The sequence below is a fragment of the Argentina silus genome, assembly GCF_951799395.1.
Source record: "Argentina silus genome assembly, chromosome: 7".
Classification (NCBI taxonomy): Eukaryota; Metazoa; Chordata; class Actinopteri; order Argentiniformes; family Argentinidae; genus Argentina; species Argentina silus.
Window position 1 is genome coordinate 4,723,107 of NC_139661.1, and position 25,969 is coordinate 4,749,075.

The window sequence follows — 25,969 nt, forward strand, 5'->3', positions numbered from 1 at the left end:
CCATCTTTGTGAGATGCAGTGCGTTCTTAATTGCTGGTGTGGGATGGGAAATCAGACGCCTGGTACTGGCATTTAAACCATGCCAATACCGCATCTGACTCTTTGTGGTGGCATACAGGGTACTGCAGTATTGGTATTGGAGGACATGACATGAGGGTGATGGTAGCAGAGACAGGAGATGGCAGGCTAACCTGGATGGCAAGTGGATGAGAAGAGTCAAAATGGCCGAAACGGAGTCAAAGCTCACTCATCTAATCACCTGAAGTACTGTACAAAGGTTTCTGTGGCCATGGAAACCATTTGAACATTTGGTTATTGCCACCAGCTTAGTCCGACCGGCCGTTAGAGGTCACTGTTAATACTGTGTCTCCTCTAAAGTCTGACCGCAGCTAATGTTAAGCCTTGTTCACACACAGCAGCGGTGGAGGAGTAAAAGAGAGAGAGATGTAATTGTTTTTGCATTATCTGCTCGTATTGGCTGTTGTTTCATTATGGATAATAAAGTTAGTGAAGAGACTGAACAATGCCTGTATTTTTGCTAAGATAGAACCAGTCACCTACGTAAAAAAAAATAGCTACTGTAGCTTTCCAGCTAACTGTCGCCAGCAGTATTGAGAAAAGCAGTATTGAGAAAGGTCTAGGTACTGTATCATGATGACAACTGAAGCATATTTTTCAAAGTAGCATTTACAGTATAATAGGCAGTATGAGTGTGCAATACTGTCAGAACAGTAACAACAAAACAAAGGAGCCTGACTTGCATGTTAAGACATTGCCATGTCATACTGTATCTATAGATTACAGTGGCTGGTCTTCCATCACAGCTCAGATTTGCAGCTTCAGTAATAAAAAGTCCACCCTTGCAGTCTTAACGTTAATAATGCTTTCCGGTTGGCATGGTAATGTATCATGTCACACGTGGAGGGTGCCATTCCGGGAGATCTCCGCAGCGCAGGGCTGGCACTTCGGCTGTTTTATTAAGAATTATCTGCAGTCGATTAATAAATGTCGTGCTGACTGTGTCCCACAGGACGTGGGGCAGAGAAGCAGGCCCAGATAATGGAGGGGTATCCATCATATCTGCCTGTCAGGCTCTCGCCACCCAGAGTCCTGTGGTACCGCCTCAAGTACAAGAAAAGTAAAAGAGGCGAGTGGGGAAGATGTTATTTTACAGTTTGCAGGAATGGCAAAAGAGTCCATTTTTAAATTAGTCTTTTTAGATTTTGGACCTTTTCATATCCCACAGCACATGGTTAAATCATATGTTATTGTTTTCCTGTATCTGTACATAAATGGTTGGACTTTATGATGATCAGATGTGATCAATCAACATCAACATAGGCCTATACAGCTGGCACTGAACAGTATTACTCCTTTTAATCAATTCAACCTTGGCAAAAAAGTGACATACAGTAGTTGCTGTGGCGAGTTTCCCTACTGAAATATATGTCTGGTCTCGGTCCAGCAGCTGAGCAGACTGCAGCTTCAATAATGCCAAAGTGCAAGAGGAAACAATGGACTACTGCAAAAAAAGATATATACTGCAAGAACACGGAATGTTTTTATAATAGGTCCTTTGCTGAGAACCTGGCATTGAGTGCACTTCCTTGAGTCTGTTCTCTGACCTACTGCACTGTGCAGACTCCTGCTGTGAGTACAAGAACAGAAGGATTTGTGCGGGGAGGGTCACAGAGGGATATACGGTGCTTTCTACAATGGGTTGATTAAATCAAGCACTGTGATTGGCCGAGAAGCATTGCAGTCGTTCGAGCACGGCGACCTCATCACTTTCACTTGCAAAATGTATAAAATACACCCTAAACACTCTTCAGAATATTGTAGTTTAAAAAAAAAAAAAAAAAAGGGTTTTCAAGAATGAAAACGTTGCTAGAGGATTCTGGCAATAATGGATCAGTCATGGTTGTTTTTGTCATCTTTACGCTGCTACACCTCTACAACTAAACTGAGCTTTTATAAGCCAGCTAGGTAGAGATTTGTTTACTGGATTAGAACATCATATTAGACCATGCATTCCAGAACTACCAACCAACCTGCATCTCTAACCATGGTGATATTTCATGTGTTCCAGAACTATCAACCAGCCTGTGTCTCTAACCATGGTGATATTTCATGTGTTCCAGAACTATCAACCAGCCTGTGTCCCTACTGTAACTACAGTAATAGAGGGTATAAACCAATACAATATATATAATGAAAAGCACCATTGGTTGTTGTCAGAATTGTTGGTGTCTGTGTAAACCCATTATATGAAAGCAATAACACACTCAAGGGTGTGCTATCGTAACGGCTGTGATGGTCGACTATGACCACATCACAGCCGTTCCCATATCCACAATATAGCCCACCCTCTCGTGTGTTACTGCGTAAGTACATAGTTTGTATGGGGAACATGTTTACATTGATGGCTCAATCTAGCTGACTTTACCTCAGGACACCTTGTTGCTGCGCATAAACTGTACAATGATGTTGCCAATTTTTTTGAATGATCCTTATATGCAATATACTGTACAACTTTATTTTTCTTCTGTTTCAGTTCACTGCTTGATGATGTGCAAAGTAAGTCAAATCTCCGGTCATTGTCTAAGTAACTATCAATAACAGTCAAAACTGAATTCACTTACTGTGTCTTCCATACTCCTTCATAAACAGAACCATTGGTGGAGGCTGTCTAGACACCCGCAGCTGTTCAACTCTCTAAGCAGTAATGTTTATATTGAGCTTCAGAATGAAGGCTATACAAATGCACATTTGAATGGGACCGATTTCAGTACGATATGAATATGAAAAATGCTGAAGGCAGACAAATATCAATACACAATTGCACTCTACCTCACCAATGCACACAACACAGGCTGATTTGATAATGAGGGCAAACACTGGGTAATTTATTGTAATAGTTCAGCTCTCATTTTCCAGAGGCATACATCTATGTAGATATTTAGGGGCAGGATTCAAATGCATACACATAAAAGGCCTCTACACAAATGAATTCAGCTCAAATCATCCAGGAACTCTCACAGGACCACGGTAAGGCGAGCTGTTTTTCTGACACGCCATGAATAAAAAGGACTGTGGAGTCTTTAACGGCCTGTGGCCTGCTGCAAAAACAGAAAGCTCAGCGCTCGTTTCCCCCCAGTGCTCTAGTAATAGGGCAGTGGAAATAAATGTAATCACCACACTTTGTTCTCCCCTGTGATATCATTTCTTCTTATTACTTTTCAGCCCATCTGCCTCTCAGGCCGCGATCAGAATCTCATTTGATTGTATTTACATTTGCTTTCGGTTTCCGACCCTGTTGATGCTGAAAAGCAATTACTATTTAAAGTTGCATTCTACTAAAAAGAGACACACAGGAGATCCCCTCGCACAACTGTGGAGGATTCATGTACTCTAAATCAACGGCTGACATTTAAGCTTCTATCTTTCCCCGTACTGTAAGTAAGGTTCAGTACATTCGAAGGAAAGATACTGATTATGACAAACATGGCCTATAAGGGAGGCCTTTGACTGAGAACAATCGCCAGAAAGTAACATTTATCAAAGTCTAATACCACAGCTGTTCAAAGCGAACGAGGAAAATGTCATTTATCAAATGATGCTGTAAAGTCAACGCTTCAAAGGGATAAATTTCACTTAAAAACCGAGCAATATCAAAGAAACGACATAACAAAAACAAACATAACAAAATTGATTGTCATACTTTTATATCATCCATTTTCTCAATATGCTATGGAAGTCTGTACTTCACAAACTGCAGAATGTAAACAAAACTGGAGACGTTCGTCATTTTTGGAGATAGGTGTCATCGTTATGATTTGTGGCAAAAGAGTGTCAGTGCGGTAGCAGATTAACAGTAAATTATTACAGTAAATTCCAGTTAATGACTCAATGTACATTACCGGCAAACTGAGTAAACCCTGGGCCAAATTATAACATATTTACCGTTCGTTAGAACAGGTTAACTTTGGCTACCAATCATAACGGCGACGTCTGTCTCCAAAAATGACAAGTGTCTCCAGTTATGTTTAAATTAGTTACGCATTTTTTGACATATGGACTTTTATAGTGTATATGGTCTTAACATTTGCTGATATCCACCCAAAATGCAACAAGTGCAGGTATATAAGGCATGAGAGATCATGCTTTATGGTGAATAAAGCCACAGATGAGGGCCATTGTTAGCACCCACTCAGCTGTGACTTGATTCACGATAAAGCACACACTTATTGCTTTTATACAATGGTTAAATAACAACACAGACAATTGTGACAACAATGCTTTAAAGGAGCAATCGTAAATCTGCCACCTCTGGCCAAACACAGTGAAATTCAGTTTAAAGTTCCCTAATAATAATAATATAAATACCTCTGGCCATAGCAACATGTTACAAGGGCTTTTGTGAGACCAAAACATTTCTTTCAAGGGATCTCATTCCCTGATCGCTACCGAATAAACATAGTCATTACAACCATTAGTTGGCTTTTAGAAAGCTTGAATGTTACATACTAGACTGTGGTGATTTCTTATCAAAATGAGTATTCAAAAGAGGCAAACCACTAGGTGAAATATCCTCAGCGGGTCTTGACCAATATAAATAATTTAATCTAATTTCCTCAAGTAATGTATTGGAAGTATAAAAATGATTCATGAAAGTGAGGGGGCCCTGCAATTCATCAAGTCGAAAGGAAATCCTCACTAAATGAAACTAATGGATGTTTAATGCCTTGTCACAGTATAACAGCGGTGGGCTGAGATCAGTATTATAATCAAAGATCACAATGCTTTGCGTTACCCCCCTTAAAACAAAAAAAATAAACAACTATTTTCCATTAACAGTTCTCTGGGAAACTTGACAATGGAGGCTGCCCACATCATTAAGGGCAAAGTCTGCGGCAACCCTGTTTCAAATTGATTTAGTTGGTTTGCAAATAGAGATTCAATTACGCTCCTCTTCCAAATGAGTGCAGAGCTAATGGCGAAGAGCCATCAATAGTGCCCTGCCTGGGGACTGTTGCACCAGTGGGTGAACAAGATAGGCAGACCTCCTTTGCGATGCACTCTTTGTTAAATTACCCCAGGTTAGTGTAGCATACTAAAGACCGACAAAGCAATTAGTTTTAGACCAGTGTTGCTCAACCTTCAGGGTTGGAAGATAGAATAACCATTGAAAACGTTTTTGGCAGGTCATGCATCAATACTATTGAACCCGGATGGAAGCTTTATGTTTCCTTGCAAACAAGTTAACTAGATCATGGATTACTGGTGGGCATGAGCAGTCACAGTAAAGATTATTTAAAGTCTTCCAAACATTCAATTAATGGTCAATAACGGATAGGGAGGTCCTCTGTTGGTTTTCATGGAGAACCTGAACCTTTTTATTAACCTTAAAAGTTCCCTTTCGTGATATTAAAGGGATGGTTCCACCTATTTTCGTGCTTACAGTCGTTGAAATATCATCTTACCCTGAGTTGTCCTCATAGGCCAACAGTGAAAGCTTCTCCGGTTCTACGTTCTCTACTTTGCTATCGCAGCACAGGCTGTTCTGGCAGCACTGTCTCCAATAATGGATTCCAGTGTACCCGATACTGAGCATCATCTGAATTACATGCCAAATTCTCATCAATGAAACTTCAAACAAAGTTTAGTAGCATCATCTGAGTGGTAGCATCATCTGAGTGGTAGTCCCACTTGTATTTTTACGTTTTTATTGGATAGAGGTAGTAGAGAAAGACAGGAAAGTATGGGTATGTTAGCAGGGCATGGACCGGATCCACACCCATACCGACATTGTATGTATTGTATAGTGTGCACTGTAGGCCATGGTGCTAGACCACTGGACCACCACAGGCCACATTCAAGACAAACCTGTACATGATCAATAAATCCTTTCAAGCATAACTTGCCTCTAAACTTTGTTTGAAGTTTCTCTGACAAGATTATGGCATGTAATTCAGATGATGCTAAGTAGGTACAATGGAATCCATTTTACTGGAGGTTAGGCACCACTAACTGTGAGCCTGTACTGCGGTAGCAAAGTAAAGGACGGAGAACCAGAGAAGCTTTCATTAATGGCCTATGAGGACAATTTAGGGTAAGATGATAGTTCACCTAAACATGAAAATAGGCTGAACCTTCCCTTTAATATTGTTGGATTGTTGCATGTCACAAACATAGAGCAATGCAAGCAGAATTATTCTGAACATCACATCAGCCTGGCTTAACATCGACCAGAGGATCTCTCATTTGGGCTAGAAATCACAATGAAGCTTTTACTATCTGTATTGACCTAAATGTACCAATTACAAAGCACTGATGGAGGTCCTCCTTACATCTGCTCTTAAAATAATGGGAGGTGTTCATAAGGATTAGGGGATTTTAATGATTTTAACTTCATTGTGTGATGAGGATTTACGTTTTCTTTATATTAGACATTGCAATTAGGAGATGAAGATAAAATCCCAGTGCGATTCTGCATACGACTTCTGTGAAACTATGACAGAAATGCATTTGAATGCTGTAGCTGTTCTGGTCCAACCTTCAATGACACAGATTGAAACACTACCAACCCACCTTTCCTGTTGTTGTTTGTATCCACAATACCAAGTTTAGCCTACTTTTACAGACACATAATGTGAATTCATAAGAAAAGAAAAGAATAGTACCACCAGACGTCGATAATATGAAATGGCAAAATGCCTGTCCTATTAAATTTCAATGATTATGCTATGATACTATTCATGATTTCTTCCTCTGTGACTGACAGACAGTCAAAGCCAAGCCGAGAATTAATTTGGAGACCATTCAAATGGCTAAACTGTCTACATTGGTCTCTGTGCTTTCTCCTATTGTCTGCAATTACCATTCTGTTTCAACTTCAGCACTTCGGACTGACAGGGGAAGATAGTGATTTTTTCTTTTCTTTCTATTTTTCAAGACTGCTTCTATGCAATTATTGAACTACAGCAGTTGAATTAACTGTATTGTGAAAGATAATGGTATATTTTTCAAAAATGATACTGTGAGATTTTGTTAGTGTATCACTTCTGATCAATAAGCAAGTGTGTGATATCTCAAATTGATATGAAGAAAATGTAAAAAGAAAAGTTCCCCATCTAAGTAACGTTTTTCGATTTAATAATACCATATTGTTCTGATAAACCAAAGAAATTACATTGACTTTGATTTTGTTCACTTCAGTTCTCCACCCTCTCAGAATAAAGTTCCCTTTTAATAATTAATAAACGGCTGCCGTTTATATTTATGCAGTCACGTGTTCTGGGCTCCCCGTAACCTGTTAATTTCGTCTGAGTAAATATTTCAAAGAGGCCTTTTCATTAGTCGAATTTAGAATGCACAATCAATGATCTTGCATTAATCATTCTAGATTCCAAATTAATATTTGCATAAGACCTTATTGATATAGCCACAAAACAAACACATTGCCTATTAATCACAACTGTATTATTGATGCTGATGTGTTCATTACATAGATGGCCCCCAAATCACTGGGTTCTTCTTGCTCTCTGTCTCTATGTCCTCAGACACAATGGCAAGTATATTCTTGGCTTTGAAAACTGTGATGTTAAAAGCTTTTTACTGTTCAGATGTAAATTCTGCCCCTCAACTAGGGATAGTTTGCTCTCAAAGAGCTTGTGGAATCGCCATGTCCAGGGAAATAAGAGGGCATAGAAGTACCACCATAAAATTGGAGATGGCTCTTATCTCAGTGTGTGTCCTTCCACTATGAACATAACATCTCTTTGAGCTTGGATGAAATTCTCATCTATGACTGATCACATCATCATCACATCATCATCACATTATTCTAATGCACGCATGCAGAAGTAGTAGTACACCAATTTCCAACGGTACATATTTCCATACATTGCTTAATACAGCTTCAAACAACAGTCATTTGTTGGAGTGGGCACAAAACAAACCAACAAAGATGGAATGTGACCTGAAAGGCTGAGGTATCTACAATGTGAGGTTTGTGGAACTCACAATGGTGCTGACCCTTAGGAGCTCAATGTATCAAAACCGAAATGACTTTTCAGGGTAAAACTCAAAAGTGAAAAGAAGGCGGATGGAGGATGCCTTCAGGGCATTTAAAAATTGAACAGTTACTCAGCGTAAAGCCCTTCAGATAATACACAGAGGAGCACAATGCAATATTTATAAACACTGATTCAGGTCACAGGCCATGCTGCCAGGATCTCCTGACTGAGAGAAAAATCAATGAACGCCACCACAGATCAAAGTACACTGTTATCCACCCCCTCCATTTTCTCATTAAAACCTACTACCGCAAATAGGGTGGCATAGTAAGAGCACTCAACTACAAACATCAAAATAAACAGATGTTCTAACAGACAGATGTAGGCTAACAGTTAAAGGTATAGTGCACTATTTTAACCTTATAGTCAGATGGTTCCTTAACCTGAAAGTAGTCTATGGGCCAGGAGAAACTGTAATCCATGATTTAGAGTTGTTTATATAGCCACTGCTAACTTCAGCTAACTTTAGCAACTGCTAACAGAAAAGGGAGTGATAGGGGCAAGTACTGAAGGTTCAGAATTGCACGGCCAAATCAACTCAAATGAACTTTCTAACTTGGTTGGTAGTTGCTTTGAGGTGATTTGGTATTGAACTTAGTCTACTTGCCCCTATCACTTCCATGGACTACTTTCAGGTTAAGGAAACATCTGACTATACGGTGTAAAAGACTGAACTATCTTTTTAACTCTTCTGGAAATTAGTCAACCTGTACAATTCTGAAACATAGAGCTAAGACTGTGTGAGTGTGTGGGGGGGGGAGTGGAATACAGGTACAATACTCCTCATATGTTGGACAGCATCACCATCCAGCCGAGGAGCTGCTGTGAGGCGATAACAGTATCTGTCTTAGGTCGTCATCGCACATCTACCTCATTATCTTGTCTGAAAGCCTGGCTCGAAACAGGCTGGAACCGTCTCCGTTCCATGTAAACTGATGCCTGAGGTTCCCACACTCGTGACAGCTTTTAAATGTGTTTTCATATTACTCTCCATTTCACTGTAGCCAGCACCCTTGAGACCCGTTCTGATCATTCATCAGTTCAGCTCAAACCCACAGTGACTGATTTTATATGAAAAGGGGGGGGGCGGGGGGGGGGGGGGGGGGGATAGGAGGAAAGTCAGGAAAAGTTTACAATCAAGATGGCTTCCATAAAATATAATAGCCACAAGGAATTCAACACCTGAGATGAAACTGAGGCAAATTGCCAGCAGGAGCAAAACGTGGAGTGCAGTGGCCACTACAGCAGTGACTTGGCTTTCAAATGTGAATAGAAACTCTAATTAGGCTGCGTGCCATTTGTATTTGAATGTACACTTACTGTACTGCTATGTATCATCCCTCATATACTTCCAGACTAATGACATTCTGCCTACAGTGGTGTATGATTCTATCAAATTATATACGATGAGTTCTATCAGGTTTTTTTGGGGGGGGGGGTTTTCAAAGCTTTCTAAAAATTGACATTAAGCTGCATCAATCACATAGCCCATCCCAGTGGCCTCTGTAATAACACAGGTAGGTAAAAACAGTGGCTCAATCAGTGGCTACCATGGGCCCAGACCAGAGACCACTGGGTCATCCAGGCAGGGCAGCAGGACAGAGTGAGCTGTGGCAGTCCATTCATCACAGTTTGTCCTTAAGCCCTGTTCCCTCCCACTGGATTCACTTTATGGATCAACAGAGAACATGTTTGAACAGCTGACCCAAGGCATCAGAAGAAGCTAAAGAAACAGTGGAAGACCATCAGAGTTGCAGTAGCTCGCTGAGGCTAGGTTAGATTAGAAAAACACAGTGGCAATCTGTGGATGGGAATGTGTCAACACGTACTTGGTTGCTGTTGAGGCCAGTTCACTGCTTCGCTCTGCAGGATTCTCTCCATGGTTACCGTCCTTGCTCATTGTTGCAGGGATGAAATCTTGCTCTCGGGCACTTCATTAGTTTCCTTTTCGCTTTAGAAATGTCAACTACTCTCCACATGCAAAATCATCTAATGATTTGCCTTTAAGGAGTGCACAGCTTGCTCATTGAAAGTAAATACACATTGTAAATCACTTTGAATAGCAAACAATGGAAGTGAATTCCTTCACGTGAAAAAACTCATGATGCTAAACTCTGGTGAATAATATGCCATGTAGAGACCTATTGTTATCAGACAAATTGCACACAACTAAATACTTTTTAGGTCACCCGATTCAATATTGTCCAGTCTTCACCTGTCTATAGAAAAAAAAATTAAGTGAAATTCCATGGGCTAGCCTACCACCAGGATTTACTGAGGAACCCCACTCAATCAAAAGGCCATTTGTTTGAGATAGTCAAATATAGATTTCATCCATGCGCCATACATCAACATGACATATTTTTCAATATTAATATTGAATTCTCTCCGACTGAATGAGAGATTGAGGCTTTGTTTTCAACTGACATACCTGTAACTACATGGAGGCTTATGGCCGGATTCCATCAACATCTGCCTTAGCAATGTTTGCCTTTGTTTAAAAACGACTATCTTCAAATACATGTCATATTCTGAAAACTGGAAGCATAGGGTTGAGAGATCCCACCACCACAGGAAAAAAAAGTGTGTGTAGCCTTGTATATTCCGCAATGCAGGTTCAACTGAATTGAGTACTTAGAGTAACTCTGGATATGCTGGTATTCTATTTCTAAGACTTTCAGAAAAATCAATCACTTTCAGTCTCTTAAATCAGAGAACCTATTGTTTCGATGGAGAAACTAAAGCACAACAGCAATTTCATGCCAATTTAGAATGGCTGCACTAAAAGAGAAGATTTTTCATACTGCCGTAAATGGTCTTACTGGACGTGTGTGTGTGTGTGTGTGTGTGTGTGTGTGTGTGTGTGTGTGTGTGTGTGTGTGTGTGTGTGTGTGTCTGGGTGTGTGTGTGTGTGTGTGTGTGTGTGTGTGTGTGTGTGTGTGTGTGTGTGTGTGTGTGTGTGTGTGTGTGTGTCGTGCGGGTGTGTGTGTGTGTGTGTGTGTGTGTGTGTGTGTGCATCCAGTAGCTGTTATGGTTGCTTGGAGCTTTGCTAAAGAGGATGCTATCGTAAAGCAGGCTTGTAAAAAGCTCATCTGGTGCGCACCATCTGTAAACACTGATATGGAAAAGTTTGCATAGTCTGTATAAACAACTCTACACCTCAGTATTTAGAGAACATGATCAGATCAATGTACAGGAGACAACAAAACCAATGCACAGGCAAATAAGCCCCATTTCTCCCCACAAAATGTGCAAAAATAGTCACATGCACAGTTTGCCAATTCTAGATATTTGAGAAGGTAAATCGTAAACCACACACACCCACACAGATAGAGACACATAATACCCATAAAGTCCCACCTTGTGCAGACTGAATACAGAGACAGACTGGAATGAAAATGTCAAGCTGACAGGCAGTTATGTTTCTATCTGCAATTGTGATTGCCATTCTGGTCACCCTTACTTAATAATAATATAATTTTGATAAAAACCACTAAAACTAAAATCAAAGCCCTGAAACACAGTCATGGATCGTGGTGCTTCGGTAAACTGTTACAGACCTACTCACTTTGAATCTGCATAATTTCACCCAAAGACAATTAAGGACATGGTATCAACTCTGCATTAACCAAGGAGGATTTGCAAACAGAGACTGAGGCCCCATGTTATGCATGGCTGCTTGGAAGTAATTGCTTTACAGTACAAAGTGGAATTATTTTCATGTGATGAAGGAAACACATGTAAGCAACTTTGGTTGATAATGTGGAGGCAATAGCATCATTTCAAAACAAAACCTCTCCCCTGTTTTTCCTCCACGACAACCAAATGCACTTGATTGTGTATCACTGTGAAGGAGCTGGATAAAGACATGAACATTTTTGTATTATTATTTATTTATGTATCCCTTATTTTATCAGGCAGGTTGACTGAGAACATGTTCTCCTTTGCAGCAACGACCTGGGGAAGAGTTGCTGGGGAAAGGAGAGGGGATGAATGAGCCAATTGAAAGCGTGGGGTGATTAGGTGGTCATGATAGTACTGTATAAAGCCCGATTGAGAATTTAGCCAAGACGCCGGCATTAACATCCCTACTCTTGCGATAAGTGCCGTGGGATCTTTAATGGCTCGGGAGTCGGGACCAATCTCATCCGAAGGACGGGAGGACAAAGAACATACAGTGCTCTAATGATCTCTTGCACAAAGATGTCACTTTACTTTGCTTTTGTTTCTGGGCTGCATGACGCAAAGGTGTCATGCAAGTACAAGGCCACATGATGCAAGCACTCCAGACCTTGGTCTAATGAGCCCCTTGAGGGGCATGTTGCCCACACTCTGAGAGAAAATCCTCAGCTGTTTGATGCTCTTCATATTTTTCCTTTTCTATTTGTTATCAAAACATTCCGAAATTTGATTCGGACCACGTTTCACAAGGCAGTCTTCTCTATAAGGGCCAGTTCAGATCAAATAGTCATCATGTACATGATTTAGCACTGCCACAGAGAGGGGCTAGTCACCCTGTCTGCTGATTGCCCTCCCCTCAGATAAAGTGAATTAAAACCCACAGCATCCATTGCGGATAGATAAGGCCATCATGACATTATTGAATAATGGAATTTGATACAATGCTTTTGTTCTCCTTCAGGGAATGCCAACTGTATATATTGATTTTCTCAAATGTGCAAAGTTGACAAGTGTGAGCCTATTCAAACCATATGGAGTGCAATTTGAAGCATATGATCCACTTAAAATGCTGTCTATTGCAAGGAGAAAGCAAGATAACTGTTCGACGGTAATGCCTATTGCCATATACAGTATATGAAGCAACATTGCAATGCAGAGATTTGTAGATCCATCTACAGGATATACTGCACCCTCATACAAAGGGTTAATTCAACCATTGAAATGGATGCATGTATATGTAATAATCTTGACGCACAAAAGCATAACTCATAAAAAAAAATAAAAAACTGAAAAATCCCTAAACTAAGGCAATCCCAGGCAGGAGGCATTCTAACAGCACAAAATGCCTGTCCTTTTATTACCATCATCATTATTGTATATCACTTTTGAATGTACAGCCATTTGGTTTCATTTAAATGTAAATCTGGGCACTGAACTGCACACATTGACACCCCCGGCAGCCTGAAACTGATGATTCATTCCCGGACGGCAGTGAAAATATCAGAGCCCCCTGCTTGCTCTGAGAGAAAATAACAGATTTGACCTTCGTCTCTTTTCATCAAAGCCTTGCACCCTGTGAAAAAATCGTGAAATTCTACAAAAACTAAAAAGTATTCACGTTTTAGGGTCTCTCTCTGTCTGTCTGTCTCTCTCTCTCTCTCTCTCTCTCTCTCTCTCTCTCTCTCTCTCTCTCTCTCTCTCTCTCTCTGTCTGAGGATGTAATTCAAACTGGGTTTCAATCCTGTTTAGGACCCCTACAGTAACTGAGAGAAGCACAATCAGCGGCTTGGGGTCATGATTGAACTGAACTATAGAGCTATTTGACAAGTCTACATGTCAAATGTCTGCATGGGGGAGAGGGAAGGAGGAGGGAGGCTAGTCTTAAAGGTTAGCTCATGCATGTCCTGTATTCTTACTGAGCAGCAGGAGATGGCTGGAGAGCTGACAGCAATCTCTGTGTACAGAGAACACCACAGTGGAGCCTATGTTTCAATACATACCTCACTAGCTTACCAATCCAGTTGTAATTATGCCCCAAGGAAAGGTTAAATGCAATTAACACTGTTTTTGTTTCCTTAGACATGAATGGAGGACCTGAATCCAAACATTCATTATTGTGGTGCCCCAAAAAAAAAACGTGTTTGTCTTCACCTGGTAACATACTTATCTACTTATTGAATTGGGGCCAAACTGAATAATGAAACGGCTATGAAACCTATTCACTTCTAGCCTAAGGGTACACTGATAAATTACCTTTCAATAACATTCAAATTGTATTATAAATGTATAGGGTCAATGAAGAATCTATATGGATAGACATACATGTACAGTATTCCACGTAATTGGAAGCATAACACTGCTTCGTTGTTCACTAACCCAATGAAAATGGATTGACGTGGGCTACTGCTTCTCTAATTTGTTCGTCCTTCACTCATCCGTGGGTAGAGAGTATGAAAATGACATTTCACTTTTAAAAGACTTAATTACACCAATGTGATTAATGGCAGATACAGTATACACCCCTAGCAAAGCTACATCTGCAGACCTCCCTCTCTGCATCACTTTCTTTTATAAAAGTCACAAATCCATCATTATCGTTATCATTTGAATCGGAATATCAGTTGCACGTTTCCAGAGAGTCATGGCCACTTTTGAGGGAAGATTTCAGGGAATAAGATTTAACCTAGCTGCTCCATTTATAGATAAATAATAAATCACCCCGAGTCAACACCTTCTGTGGCCATATATATCCCATGCTTACTGCGTTCCTCACATGGTTTCAAATCTCCAAAGGTTATTATATACTGTAGCCTTCAGTGTACATGTTCCTATAAAATGGTGCAATATGTATATATGTATATGATATTCAGTATGAAATAGCATAATAAACAGGATAATCCAAAATGAACAGTGGTGCTGGAAAATCCTCTGTGATACAGAAGTACAGTACATCTCCTTGCACCTTGTGAGAGAGAGAGAGAGAGAGAGAGAGAGAGAGAGAGAGAGAGAGAGAGAGAGAGAGAGAGAGAGAGAGGGAGAGAGAGAGAGAGAGGGAGAGAGAGAGAGAGAGAGAGAGAGAGAGAGGGAGAGAGAGAGAGGGAGAGAGAGAGAGAGAGAGAGAGAGAGAGAGAGAGAGAGAGAGAGAAAAAGCCACACGATCCTTGCGTGTGATGATAAGGCAAGATTGGAACTCTGAGGCGCACAGGGTAGATAGATACAATTGAAAAACCTTTTAAAGTTTCCCCTTGGGCCGCACTGCGCTTGTTCAGAGCGGTGTTGCACAGGAGAAACCTTGGTTCATGACCCCTCGCGTGATTCTCATTCCCGGCGCAGAGGCAGCGCGTATCTCCATTGATCCGTAACAGCTTAAATCTGAGTGGTGGTGGTCAGGATAGAGGGTCCCAGTGCATTAAAAGGCAGCGTTTGTGCAGTTTGGTTAATAGAGTCAACCTTGTGAAAAAGGGTTCGTGCAACACTTGTCTAAACCCTTGCATCCTTCGAGAGTGATGTGTCACATGCAAAGGGCAACAACTACTGCACTGGGCCACCTCAGAAGAGCAGTCTGTAATCCTCCGTGGTAGAAACAGAATGCATCCTCATCAACATCCAATCTATATTGGAAATAGCTTTAATTTGAGGCATGGATGCACAATAAATCTGGAGATCTGGGATCGATGTTTTTGTGCCATGATGACCCATGGATTAAAAGAGTCTCCCATAACCTTATTTCTCACCATGGATTTAGACCAACGCACAATCTATGCCCCAATTAAAGAATAGGTCAAGACATCTAATCTTTCAGTCACTCCAGTAGGTGAGGGCTGACAACATCTACAGCACTGCAGTGCACAGCACTTGAACCATATATCTGAATGGATAACTAGCCCACCCTTTGTGGGAACGCATTAGTAAAACACTGATTGTCCTTGTTGTATAAGTGCAAACTCTAGCAGTAAGACATCTTAACTCCCTTAACTGCTGAATCGATTGTTAAAAATAATGCCTTTAAAGTGTCCTTGTCAACAGTATTTATGATATTGACAGGCCTAATGTGTTCTCTGAATAATGTAACAAGTCATTTTGCCACTGTAAGTGCCACGGTTAAAGCTGTACGGAAAAATTCCCATTCAGTGATTATGCGACTGAATTAACTATAGTTGAGATATGGTAGCCCAGTGCAGTTAAATAAAATATAATGTATGGTTTCAAATATGTTTGTTTAAGCCCTGATTTGTTAGATATTAATCTTATTTCAAATAATCATTCATTGTAGGCGACTACCACTATCCACTTCATGCAAAATCAATGAGGCGTTAAAGTGATGGAGCCATTGTTGCGCCTGTTGCATCTCTCTCCTAATGTCCATAGGACTCTAAAATAGGGTACAGCCAGCAAACGCACACTGTAGGACTGAGAATACTCGAGGGAAACTAATAGTGGGTGCAGCTGTTTGGAGAAGCCAAATAGAATTCCGTCCGGTTCAACAACGACAGTGAAAGTGGATGGAGAATATTGGGACGGCACGGTCTTGGCTGCGCGCATTTGACAGCCCATTTGCTGTAAACGGCAAGTATTAAACAAGGTGATGGATGTTGGTGCAGATGTTCTCATATGTTCGTAAAACAGGTCCCACCATAAACAGTGTATAAAGTCATTCACAAATCTAAAAGGAAACATATGAGCAACGTGCAACTGATGCGCAACTGAAAAGTAATTGCATTCAATAAATCCAATATTAAAGATTCACGAAAATCACACAGTGATGAACAAACACACACACGCGCGCGCGCGCGCGCACACACACACACACACACACACACACACACACACACACACACACACACACACACACCTACAGGTAGCCTACATAGTTTGGGTTTGGTAGATGCAACGTTTTGTTTTTGTTTTTTTATCTTACCTTTAGATGTCGTACATGTACAGCAATAAACAAGGAAAATGAAGCCCAAGGCAAGGTAACGTCCCTTCGTCAGCGCACCCATAGTTGTCTCACTTTCCAGTGAGTGCGCCGTATGGGGAGAATTACCCCGTTTTCACCATCTTGCGAGCATTGACAGGGTGGCAGTAACAGGTTCCTTCGTAGTTATCAACGGCCACGGGACAGTGTTTTTTCATTGACTGAAATGAGCCTAGCGCTAATAAGATCGGAGAACGCATCTTCACTTCACTTTTTTCGCAGTGTGCGCGGGGACACAGCTCGGACTTTTTCCTAACACCTCTCGCGCTGTGGATGACAGTCCGCCGTCAGCCAATGGCACGTCGTGGTGGGCGCGCGCGCGCGCGCGCGGGGAGACGCCTTGAAGTTAACGGTAGACACGTCCTCTGTTCTCTGACCAACAAATCTGTGCGGTGTCGGTTTTTGTTTTCTTTTTACACAACATCCCTAACAATAACTGCACATTTTAAAGGTTGGGTTTAAAACAATGTTAACGGTTGGCTACACGTTATTTGACTGTGTTGGGGGTGGGGGGGTGGGGGGGGTGATATTACCGACCGCACACGTGCAGCAGTTAACGTGTTCTGTTCATCATTCGAGGACAGTTATTTGTTTTATATTCGTAGTCCCCTTGGGGGTTTTCATATCCCTAATGAATTAGAATTAGAATTATATATATATATGTTATATCCCTATCATAACAAAAGGGAAGATCCATTACAATCAAGTTTAGACTCTCGTGAATGTATAAACATGAACCTCAACATAACGCACTTCACTTCGCCTGGTTATTAGAGCTCAGATCTTTACCTGGAACTTCTCCTTGGGCTTCACAATTTGTTCACAGCACTCTATTCAGCTCCGGAGTGAAATTAGGCTGCTGATTGAGGTCCAGGGAAGTACCTTTCTCTTCCAGGATACTTTAGGTGCATGTATGCCTGTGGTTTCACAGTTTAACACAACTCTCACCCCTGTAGATTCTATATGTTATATATCTATGCCCCTCGCCCAACTTGTTACAGGTTGTTGTCAGCGCTTTGCTCTTCAGGTGGTGCCATCAGGGCCAGTGTCAGACAGTGTTCCCTTGTTAGATAGTGTTCCCAATCTGACAGAAAGTGTGTTTTTAAGAGTAATCTTATGAAATTATTGTAAAATAACAATGATAGTGGCTTACACTTTTGACACTTGGTCCTCTAAAGCAGTTTCACAATGACTTATTGATGACAGCATGAATATTAATATTGCAAAACCTTTGCAATTATGATGAATTATTACTTCAGTAATGATTGTCAATCGTGTTATACCCTTCTTCATCACATTTCTGTAAATATTCTAACAGTGATTTTGATATTCCCATGCCCTTTAGAAACACTTTCAAAATGTGAATATTTTTCATTTATTTATCTGTAAGACTTTGCTGATGCTTGCAGATGACATGTTGTTGATGATTGCATCTGTAATCTTATGCATTCAAGTCAAAAATGTTGATTTATTTTGGCGTTAAATTGACAAATTGCGAAAACAGCAATTCATGTTCTGAATTAAATAATGAATGTTAAAATATTTTTTAAAAATGCATGAAAAGACATGAAAGCCATCATCAATTAAGTGTTGCCTTAGATACCTCTTCAAACCACAATTAATAGAGGGGGAACACTATCTGACAAGGGAACACTGACACAACACCGGCCTGGACTCTTGGAGCGCCTAAGGTGGATTTTGTTTGGGGGCCCCCTTACTGAACCAAACCGAACGTGACAGGTGACAGACCGGCACCAGGGTGCATATTTGCTGATGGTATCACAAGAACCAAAATAAGTACAAAAATTCTTATTGCACCATTATGCACCAGAATTGATATAAATAATCTTGAGAATTGTTTTGTTCACTATATAATTCACCTAATATACCTATACCTAGGACCAAATCCACATAGCTAAGCCTACTGTATCTATGACTCTTGACTGTGGTGTAAAAAAACAGCTGTGAAAAACATGCACATTACAAGTGATTGGGGTCCAGTAAATGTTTGGATGGTATGGAACTGTATTCTGCCAACACTGAGTGAACTCTAAAACGTACTATTATACCAGTTGCTGCCTTTTTGGCAAGAGAAGTGTGGTATGACACAGTTTATTGAATCCGACATGAGGGCTGGTTTCTTATCAAACACATTTTCTCCTGGAGGGTACTCACTGTGCACATCTTTGATGCTGTTATGAATTGATTGAACAACTTTATTTATTTATTTCCTGCGTGCCGTGAGTGCAAGTTAGGTAGTCCGAAAACTCGCGCATAAATGTCACTGTCACTTTCCTGTCAAAACTATCGAGTGGCTCGTAATGTGGAGCATCCTGTGGGGAGAAAGCTTAATTTCTTCAAGGGAACATGTTGAAAATCCATAAACAAACCAGCGCTGAGTGTGTGATATCTAGGCTGCCTGAAGGCTTTGTCTATTGGAAGATTACTGTAGGTACCCACAGGGGATGCTGTAACAGATGAGGTGGCCCTCACATGCATACAGATGTGACAGTTGAGTATGTGCATGGGTTCTTAATCAGGGCTACAGTATGCAAATGCTCTGCTTAGCAGGTGAATGACTACTATGCAAAGCTTCTCATGCTGGCCATCAGGTGGTTCTCTCCCCTCACTGCTGAATGAGATCTATGCTTCACAGACTTACATGGCAGGAACAGGCTACTGAAGGCTACGGTACACTGGGTTTTATCAAGGTGGTAATATTCAATACAGTCATTTGCTCTAAAGTTTGCATAAACACAATTATGTAAAATATGTATTATTAAAAAAGAGAGTGTGAGTTTTGTTGTTTCATTTCACAAGGCTTCATGTGAAAGTAGGCAGTTGCAATACTCTTCTTGAACAAAGGCATGTCTTGCCTTGTAGCTATACGTTGTAATTTGAGCGATATCCACATGCAATCTTACACTTCATCTCTGTGGAGGGGGGGGGGATTTTATATGTGCATATAAATAGCATCTTATTGCATTAACCTCACCGGTGCCTCAAAGGTTTGTTTGCTTTTGAGTACATTTTAAAGACCTTTTCTATCATTTGTCACTGTTGATGCATACTGTAACTGATTTGTCACCCCCTGTTTAAACTTATATATGTACTCAAGATATATATATATATACTCATATTGTTTTCAGGAGATCCAAAGCTACGAACACAGGCCAACATTATGTACTGGGATAACAGGTCATATTTGTGTAATGAGGTCTAATTGCAATAACAAATGATAGACATAAAGATCGGCAAGAGTAATTAACAAAGACATGATAGACAGAATTTGGCCATTGAGAAAATATGACTCATCCTAAGATGGATGTGGCTTCAGAGGCATTTTAGTCTGATTGCCTGACCAACTCTAGAATATGCGTTACAACAGTACTGTCACTTATGAATTGTTAGACCCATTTGTCCACATATTTCACCAGGTTTCCATGGCCTACATAATAAGATACAAGGAAGGTCAGCAATATAGTCTCCAGACAAGACATTGAGCGAAACCATGTTCAGTGGTGCCTCACTCAGGGTGAATTCTTTAAAGCCATCCGGCCTTGTCATGTGTCCTCGGTGACCTTTGAACTACAGGTGCTCATCCTCAAGGTCTAGTAGATGTATCAACACATTAGTCTTCCTTAAGATATGACACTCGGATCTGGATGAAAAAATGAGAACAAGAGAGAATGTAATTTATCATGGTCATGACTTGAGCTTTGACTACATCAAGTAGTGTGCACAGCACTGTGCAGTGGATGGAGCTGCCTTGCTCAGAGCTATCTACTCAAGGTAGATAGCTTTTTTATATATATATATATATATATATATATTTTTTTTTGGTATATATACAGTATGCAATGTGACTCATAAAGACAACAAATGATGGCTTTCCATGATTCCAAACAGGATGTCATAATCATGATGGGTTGCCTGGTTAGGTGCTGTTCAAGGTCCTGATACAGTCAGTACTCTGTCACACTGTTGTGAAATATAAAAATAAACATTCAAATGAAAACTGGTGGAGTAAAACCATGTTTCACTTTAATACTACATGTACTGTAGCTGTTACTAGTTACAGCTGTAAAAGAAAATTCACACTTCACTTCTAATTGGAAAATGCATTAATATTAGCTTGTCATATATAATGTGGTAATCTTGGTGCCCATTATACTGAAGACATTTTGACGAGGCGTGGACATCAAAGATCATTTCAACAAGCGTATCGGCCTCTTTGATAACACATTTTGATAGCTAGATGTCAGCTGAAAGTGTAAATCTGTAATGCTTTATGTTAGATACAACCATCTCAAGCACTTTTCTATAACTTCACTACCTATCATAGAATGACATTAGCTTTTATTCCTGTGCCGGCTTTAGAGAAATGAAATGGACTGAGCTGAGCTGATATGCTTTACTGGATTAGCAATGACAGCAATTCAGCCGCTTAGCTCAACATCCACACGTCAGAATGATGACATACTGTAGTTGGGTATGTGTGATGTTATGTCTCTAACCCCTTTAGACGCAAACACTATATCAAGCACCCTGGGAAACCCGTCACTTTTACAAGGCAGCAAAACCTATTTGGTAGTTTTCCATATAATCTGCATTATGTCTAATGCCACACAGTTATTGGAAGTTGTTTTCTTAAATGTAGAAAGACTAGAGCACCAAAAACTGATAAAGGGCAGTTTATTAGACTTCCACTTGTTTGAATTGAACTACTGTATGCTGACTTGCTCTGAGTTGGACCTTAACTTTGGTCCAGGATTCTATGTGTGTCTGCATTTTAATTACACTCCTAAAAAAAAGGTTCCAAAAGCTTTCTTCGGCTGTCGCTGTAGAAGAACCCTTTTGAGTTCTATGTACTGTAGAAGTTTCTGTGAAAAGGGTTCCTCAAAGGGTTCTCCCACAGGAACAGCCGAAGAACCCTTTTGGGATCTAGGTAGAACCTTTTTTTTCAAAGAGTGTACTGTACCTGTACTTTCTCGAACATGCCAGGAAAGTCTTTAAAGATAATTTCTTGATTATCTATGTAATGATATCAAAACTTCCTGCTGTTCAATGATGATTGTTAGAGTTTGTCAGTGTTCAACTGTTATCTGACATCTTCTGTTATCTGTTATCTTCCAGATGGATGGATTTGATTTTATAGCAATTAGCAGGTTTAGGAGCTCTGAGAGATGATGACTGTTATATACCATAGAGGCATGACTTCTTCATTTATATTCCATTGAACCTTCACATGTTGCACTACCACAGGTTACCATCCCCAATTAACACATCACAGGTTACACTCCAATTATCAGTGTTTGAAACACGGGGGGGGGGGGGGTTGTGGGTGTGGGTGTGGGTGTGGGTGTTGGGGGGGTTGTGGGTGTGGGTGTGGGGGGGTTTCTCTAGTTTCTCTACTTGCATTGGACGATAGAACAGGCAACAATAACATCTTGTCACAACAAGTATTATGAAGCCATTATTTGAAACAATGAAGCTGACCTTCATTCACTGCCAAGAGATGATACCATATTCAGTCGATACTCAGGAAAGATCAACATGAATGACACCTATTTTTTGTCATACGGTTTATATTCCTTTTCAGAGGAAGGGCAAATAAGTTATTTGATACTAAGAACTAATGGGCTTTGATAATCTCATGTCGAAAGTCAAACAGAGTCCCCAAAGACTGGCCTTAGTTACAGCATCACTGCATCAAACACTGTTTCACTGTCTATTTGTGAGGTAACTGATAAGGTAAAGTACATTGATCTAAAAGCTGCTTTTGATGCAACAAACTCATATTCTTGAAGACCACAGACACAAGTACAGTACTATGCCAACAGACTTGATATCATGTGTTTTTTTGTTATAATTAGAGCACATACCACTAAATAACAAAAAGGTGAGGACTATCACTTAATATCATTTGTTAAAGTGATAGTTCATGAAAGAAATCCATGTTAAACTGCTAGCCGAAGCTACAATATCGTATATTGTATAGTATATTGAGAATGACAGGCGCTTTGTAGATGGTGTCACTACCGTCAACAGACAACATCTCAGGGATGTGAAAGAGTAAATAAATCATATTATAAATAAATAATTTTTGGGTTAACTATCCCTTTAAGGAGATAACTGAAAATAACTCCAGGCTACCTAAATAAGTCAAGAGGGGTTCATAGCAATGATTGCTTACAGAAAGAGCAATGTAGCATTTAAACAAAATCACAGTATATTGAACAATGAAATATTACACTTCTCTCATCCATACTTTCCTCCTAAGTTTAGCTATAGTCACATTTATTCGGAGTTGTTATATCAAACAGAGGCCTGTAATAAAGCTTGATGATTGGATGAAGTTACTGTACTCTTCAGTATCTGAAAGGGTGACAAATACAGTAGTACTCAACTGCCATATACTTTCACACACCGGCTGCTTTCACTGCATTGGATGTTTCTAGTATGCCGTATCCTTATTAACGATTATCTTGTGTTTGATCTGTTTTCCTTTCTTTCTAACATTGATGATCAAGACTGCCAAGACAACATACTGGGTGAGTAAAGACAGAGCTGAGCAATTGTTTAGATTTAGTTCAAAGCGGTAGTCTGTGGAGAGATGCCAGATCACCGACTATGAAGAGATGATGAGCCAGTCAGTCATTCTATGTGGCGTAGCCGTGGTGAGAAAACCCTTTGGGTTAGAGTGGAAAAAAGGCTAGTCAAATAGAAATGGTCAAACAACTTTATGCTGCTGGGTACTAATCTGTTATGAATTGTGATCAATAGTGCTCTCCGTCACAGCAATTGATCATGAATATTGCAAATCATGATCATTGAGATGTTCTAATAATGGAACTCAATGGGCTGGTTATCCCGGATACAGATTAAGCCTAGCCCTGTTCTAAAATGCATCTTCAATGGAAATGTTTCTATTTAAAATGTTATTTAGTCCAGGACTAGACTTAATCTATGTCTGGGAAACCAGCCATATACAGTATGTATATGTAATGGGACTCTAGTATATACACATACAGGTATGTGAATTTGACATGCCAGTCCAGCTGCAAGGAGGACTCTCACAGCCCCAGCCGAGTCTACTCCACAGCATGTTGGACAAATACACACAACAAAGTGAAAAAGACAGTAGTAAATGTACACATAATTAAATATACAGCATAAACATTGGTTGCCATGGCAGGTCTGACTATCTATACTTGGGGACATACATTTTTTCCCCTTTATTAACCATTGCAAAGAGCGCAAGGTATTTTCATGAGGAAGCTCAAGACAGAGGCATGCCATTCCATGCCATTCTGGTGCCAAGGCAATGACCGTGGTGTAAATTACTGCACTGTGTCATTATGACGCATTTCTTTTAGGATTAAATGAGCCAAATCTCATCTACGAAGGTCAAAGTCCTCTGGCACCATTGTGACTTTCATCTTAAAAGTTGAGTTGATGTTTTTGAGGAGAAGAGAATAACAAGGATTTTAACAGTCCATTCTCCAAATAATCGGAGGCACCAATGTATTGCATTCAACATGCATGTGTTTACGGTACAGGCGATGTTTTTGTTGCTGCATTTTTTGTATAGAATATATTCTATCCCATTTTTATTTCTCCATATTGTTTTGTTATTTACTTTTAGAAAGAGTTAGCTACACCACTGTAGTGGAGACTGGGGCTATGGAGGGATTATGCGTATTTATGCTCCCAGATGTTTGTCTGGTAGTGTGAGTAATCACCAGCGAACGTACTCCCAGATGCCAATCCTGAGGGGAGGTAAACCCAAGAGGTGGGAGGATTTTGGTATTCCAAAAACAAAACAAAAAAGCAGGGGGTTCTTTGATGGGATTAGAGAGAGACAAACACAGGAGGAAAACCAAGTGGCTTCATCTCCACTGTTTCTCAAATACTACAGCTCTGCTGCTTTATGCACCTGGTACTTTGTTGACAGGAAGAAGAAGAAAAACAAGAAGAAGAAGAAGAAGAAGAAGAAGAAGAAGAAGAAGAAGAAGAAGAAGAAGAAGGAGAAGAAGAAGAAGAACAAGAACAAGAACAAGAAGAACAAGAACAAGAACAAGAAGAACAAGAACAAGAAGAACAAGAAGAAGAAGATGTAAGTAATTAGCTTTTCATCACACATTCCTACCGACTGCCTCCTGTCTGTGTTAGTTTAAGAGCTCTTAAAGGGATTATAGTCTGAATTTATTCAAAACCTTATTTACCCCAATACATGGAAGCTGAGATAATACATGAATTAATCGAAAATATAATATGGATTGTTTTTCATGAGAGAAACAGGAGGGGAAAACAAACCATTGTTTTTCTGAGACAAGCCATGCTGACATTGGCGTTCGTTTAAACTTCGCTGTCATCAGGTCTATCGGTTGGTCTGGTCCATCCTTGGCCCCTCAACAAAGAGTCAGTTAAAAGCTACGCAGGCGGTGATGATGGAGAGTTCATGCTGTGGTGGGGGTGTGTGTGGGGGGGGCTGGCAGGCTGCTCAGCCCCCAGCTGTCTCTCATGGCTGATCTGAGCCCCCCAGCTGGGTCGACCACTGGGCTGCTGTTATCAAGGCCATCTCTGATGTCCCTCTCAGTTATGACTACAGAGAGCATGCATATCCTTTCGTGAATATTCCCCTCAGTCATATTTAAATGAGTTGTGTGTTATACATCATAATTACTATCATTTATGTTGCATGGGACTGAGTGTATAGTATGTACAGTACCAGTCAAAGGTTTGGATGTCATCAAAGCAAAAGGTGGCTACTTTGAAGAATCTAAAATATAAAACATATTCTGGTTTGTTTAACAGTTTTTTGTTTACTACATAATTCCATATGTGTTCCTTCATAGTTTTGATGTCTTCAATATTAATCTACAATGTAGAAAATAATAAAAAAGAAAGAAAGAAAGAAAAACCATTGAATGAGAAGGTGTGTCCAAACTTTTGACTGGTACTGTATGTATGTTGGCAAGAATGCCAATTAGTCATTTTAATCAAAATATAGAATAATAATTTTAAGACAATAGTAAGATTATCCATTATCTATGAATTAAGGTAAAATAAAGTAAAGCAAAAGGTATCTAGACAATGTGTGGTTAAAGCTATTCTACTTGATTGTTGTATGCTACATTGGGCCTCATGCAGGAAGTAATATACGAACAAATGTCCTCTTATTATCCACGATTTCTTCTTATTTTGTTAGTACCCATTGATTTCTGGGTTT

At 40.1% G+C, this 25,969-nt stretch overlaps 1 protein-coding gene across 1 annotated transcript in view; it reads right to left on the reverse strand.

Annotated features, from left to right (window-relative positions):
* unc5db (unc-5 netrin receptor Db) overlaps nucleotides 1–16,759 on the reverse strand; it is a gene marked incomplete at both ends in the record, with an annotated part of 108,358 nt that extends 91,599 nt beyond the window's left edge. The window contains one exon of the mRNA XM_083673748.1: nucleotides 16,678–16,759. Within this exon, the coding sequence (XP_083529874.1) occupies nucleotides 16,678–16,759 (82 nt within the window). The remainder of the gene's footprint in view (nucleotides 1–16,677) is intronic.
* Between the last annotated feature and the right edge of the window lie 9,210 nt (nucleotides 16,760–25,969).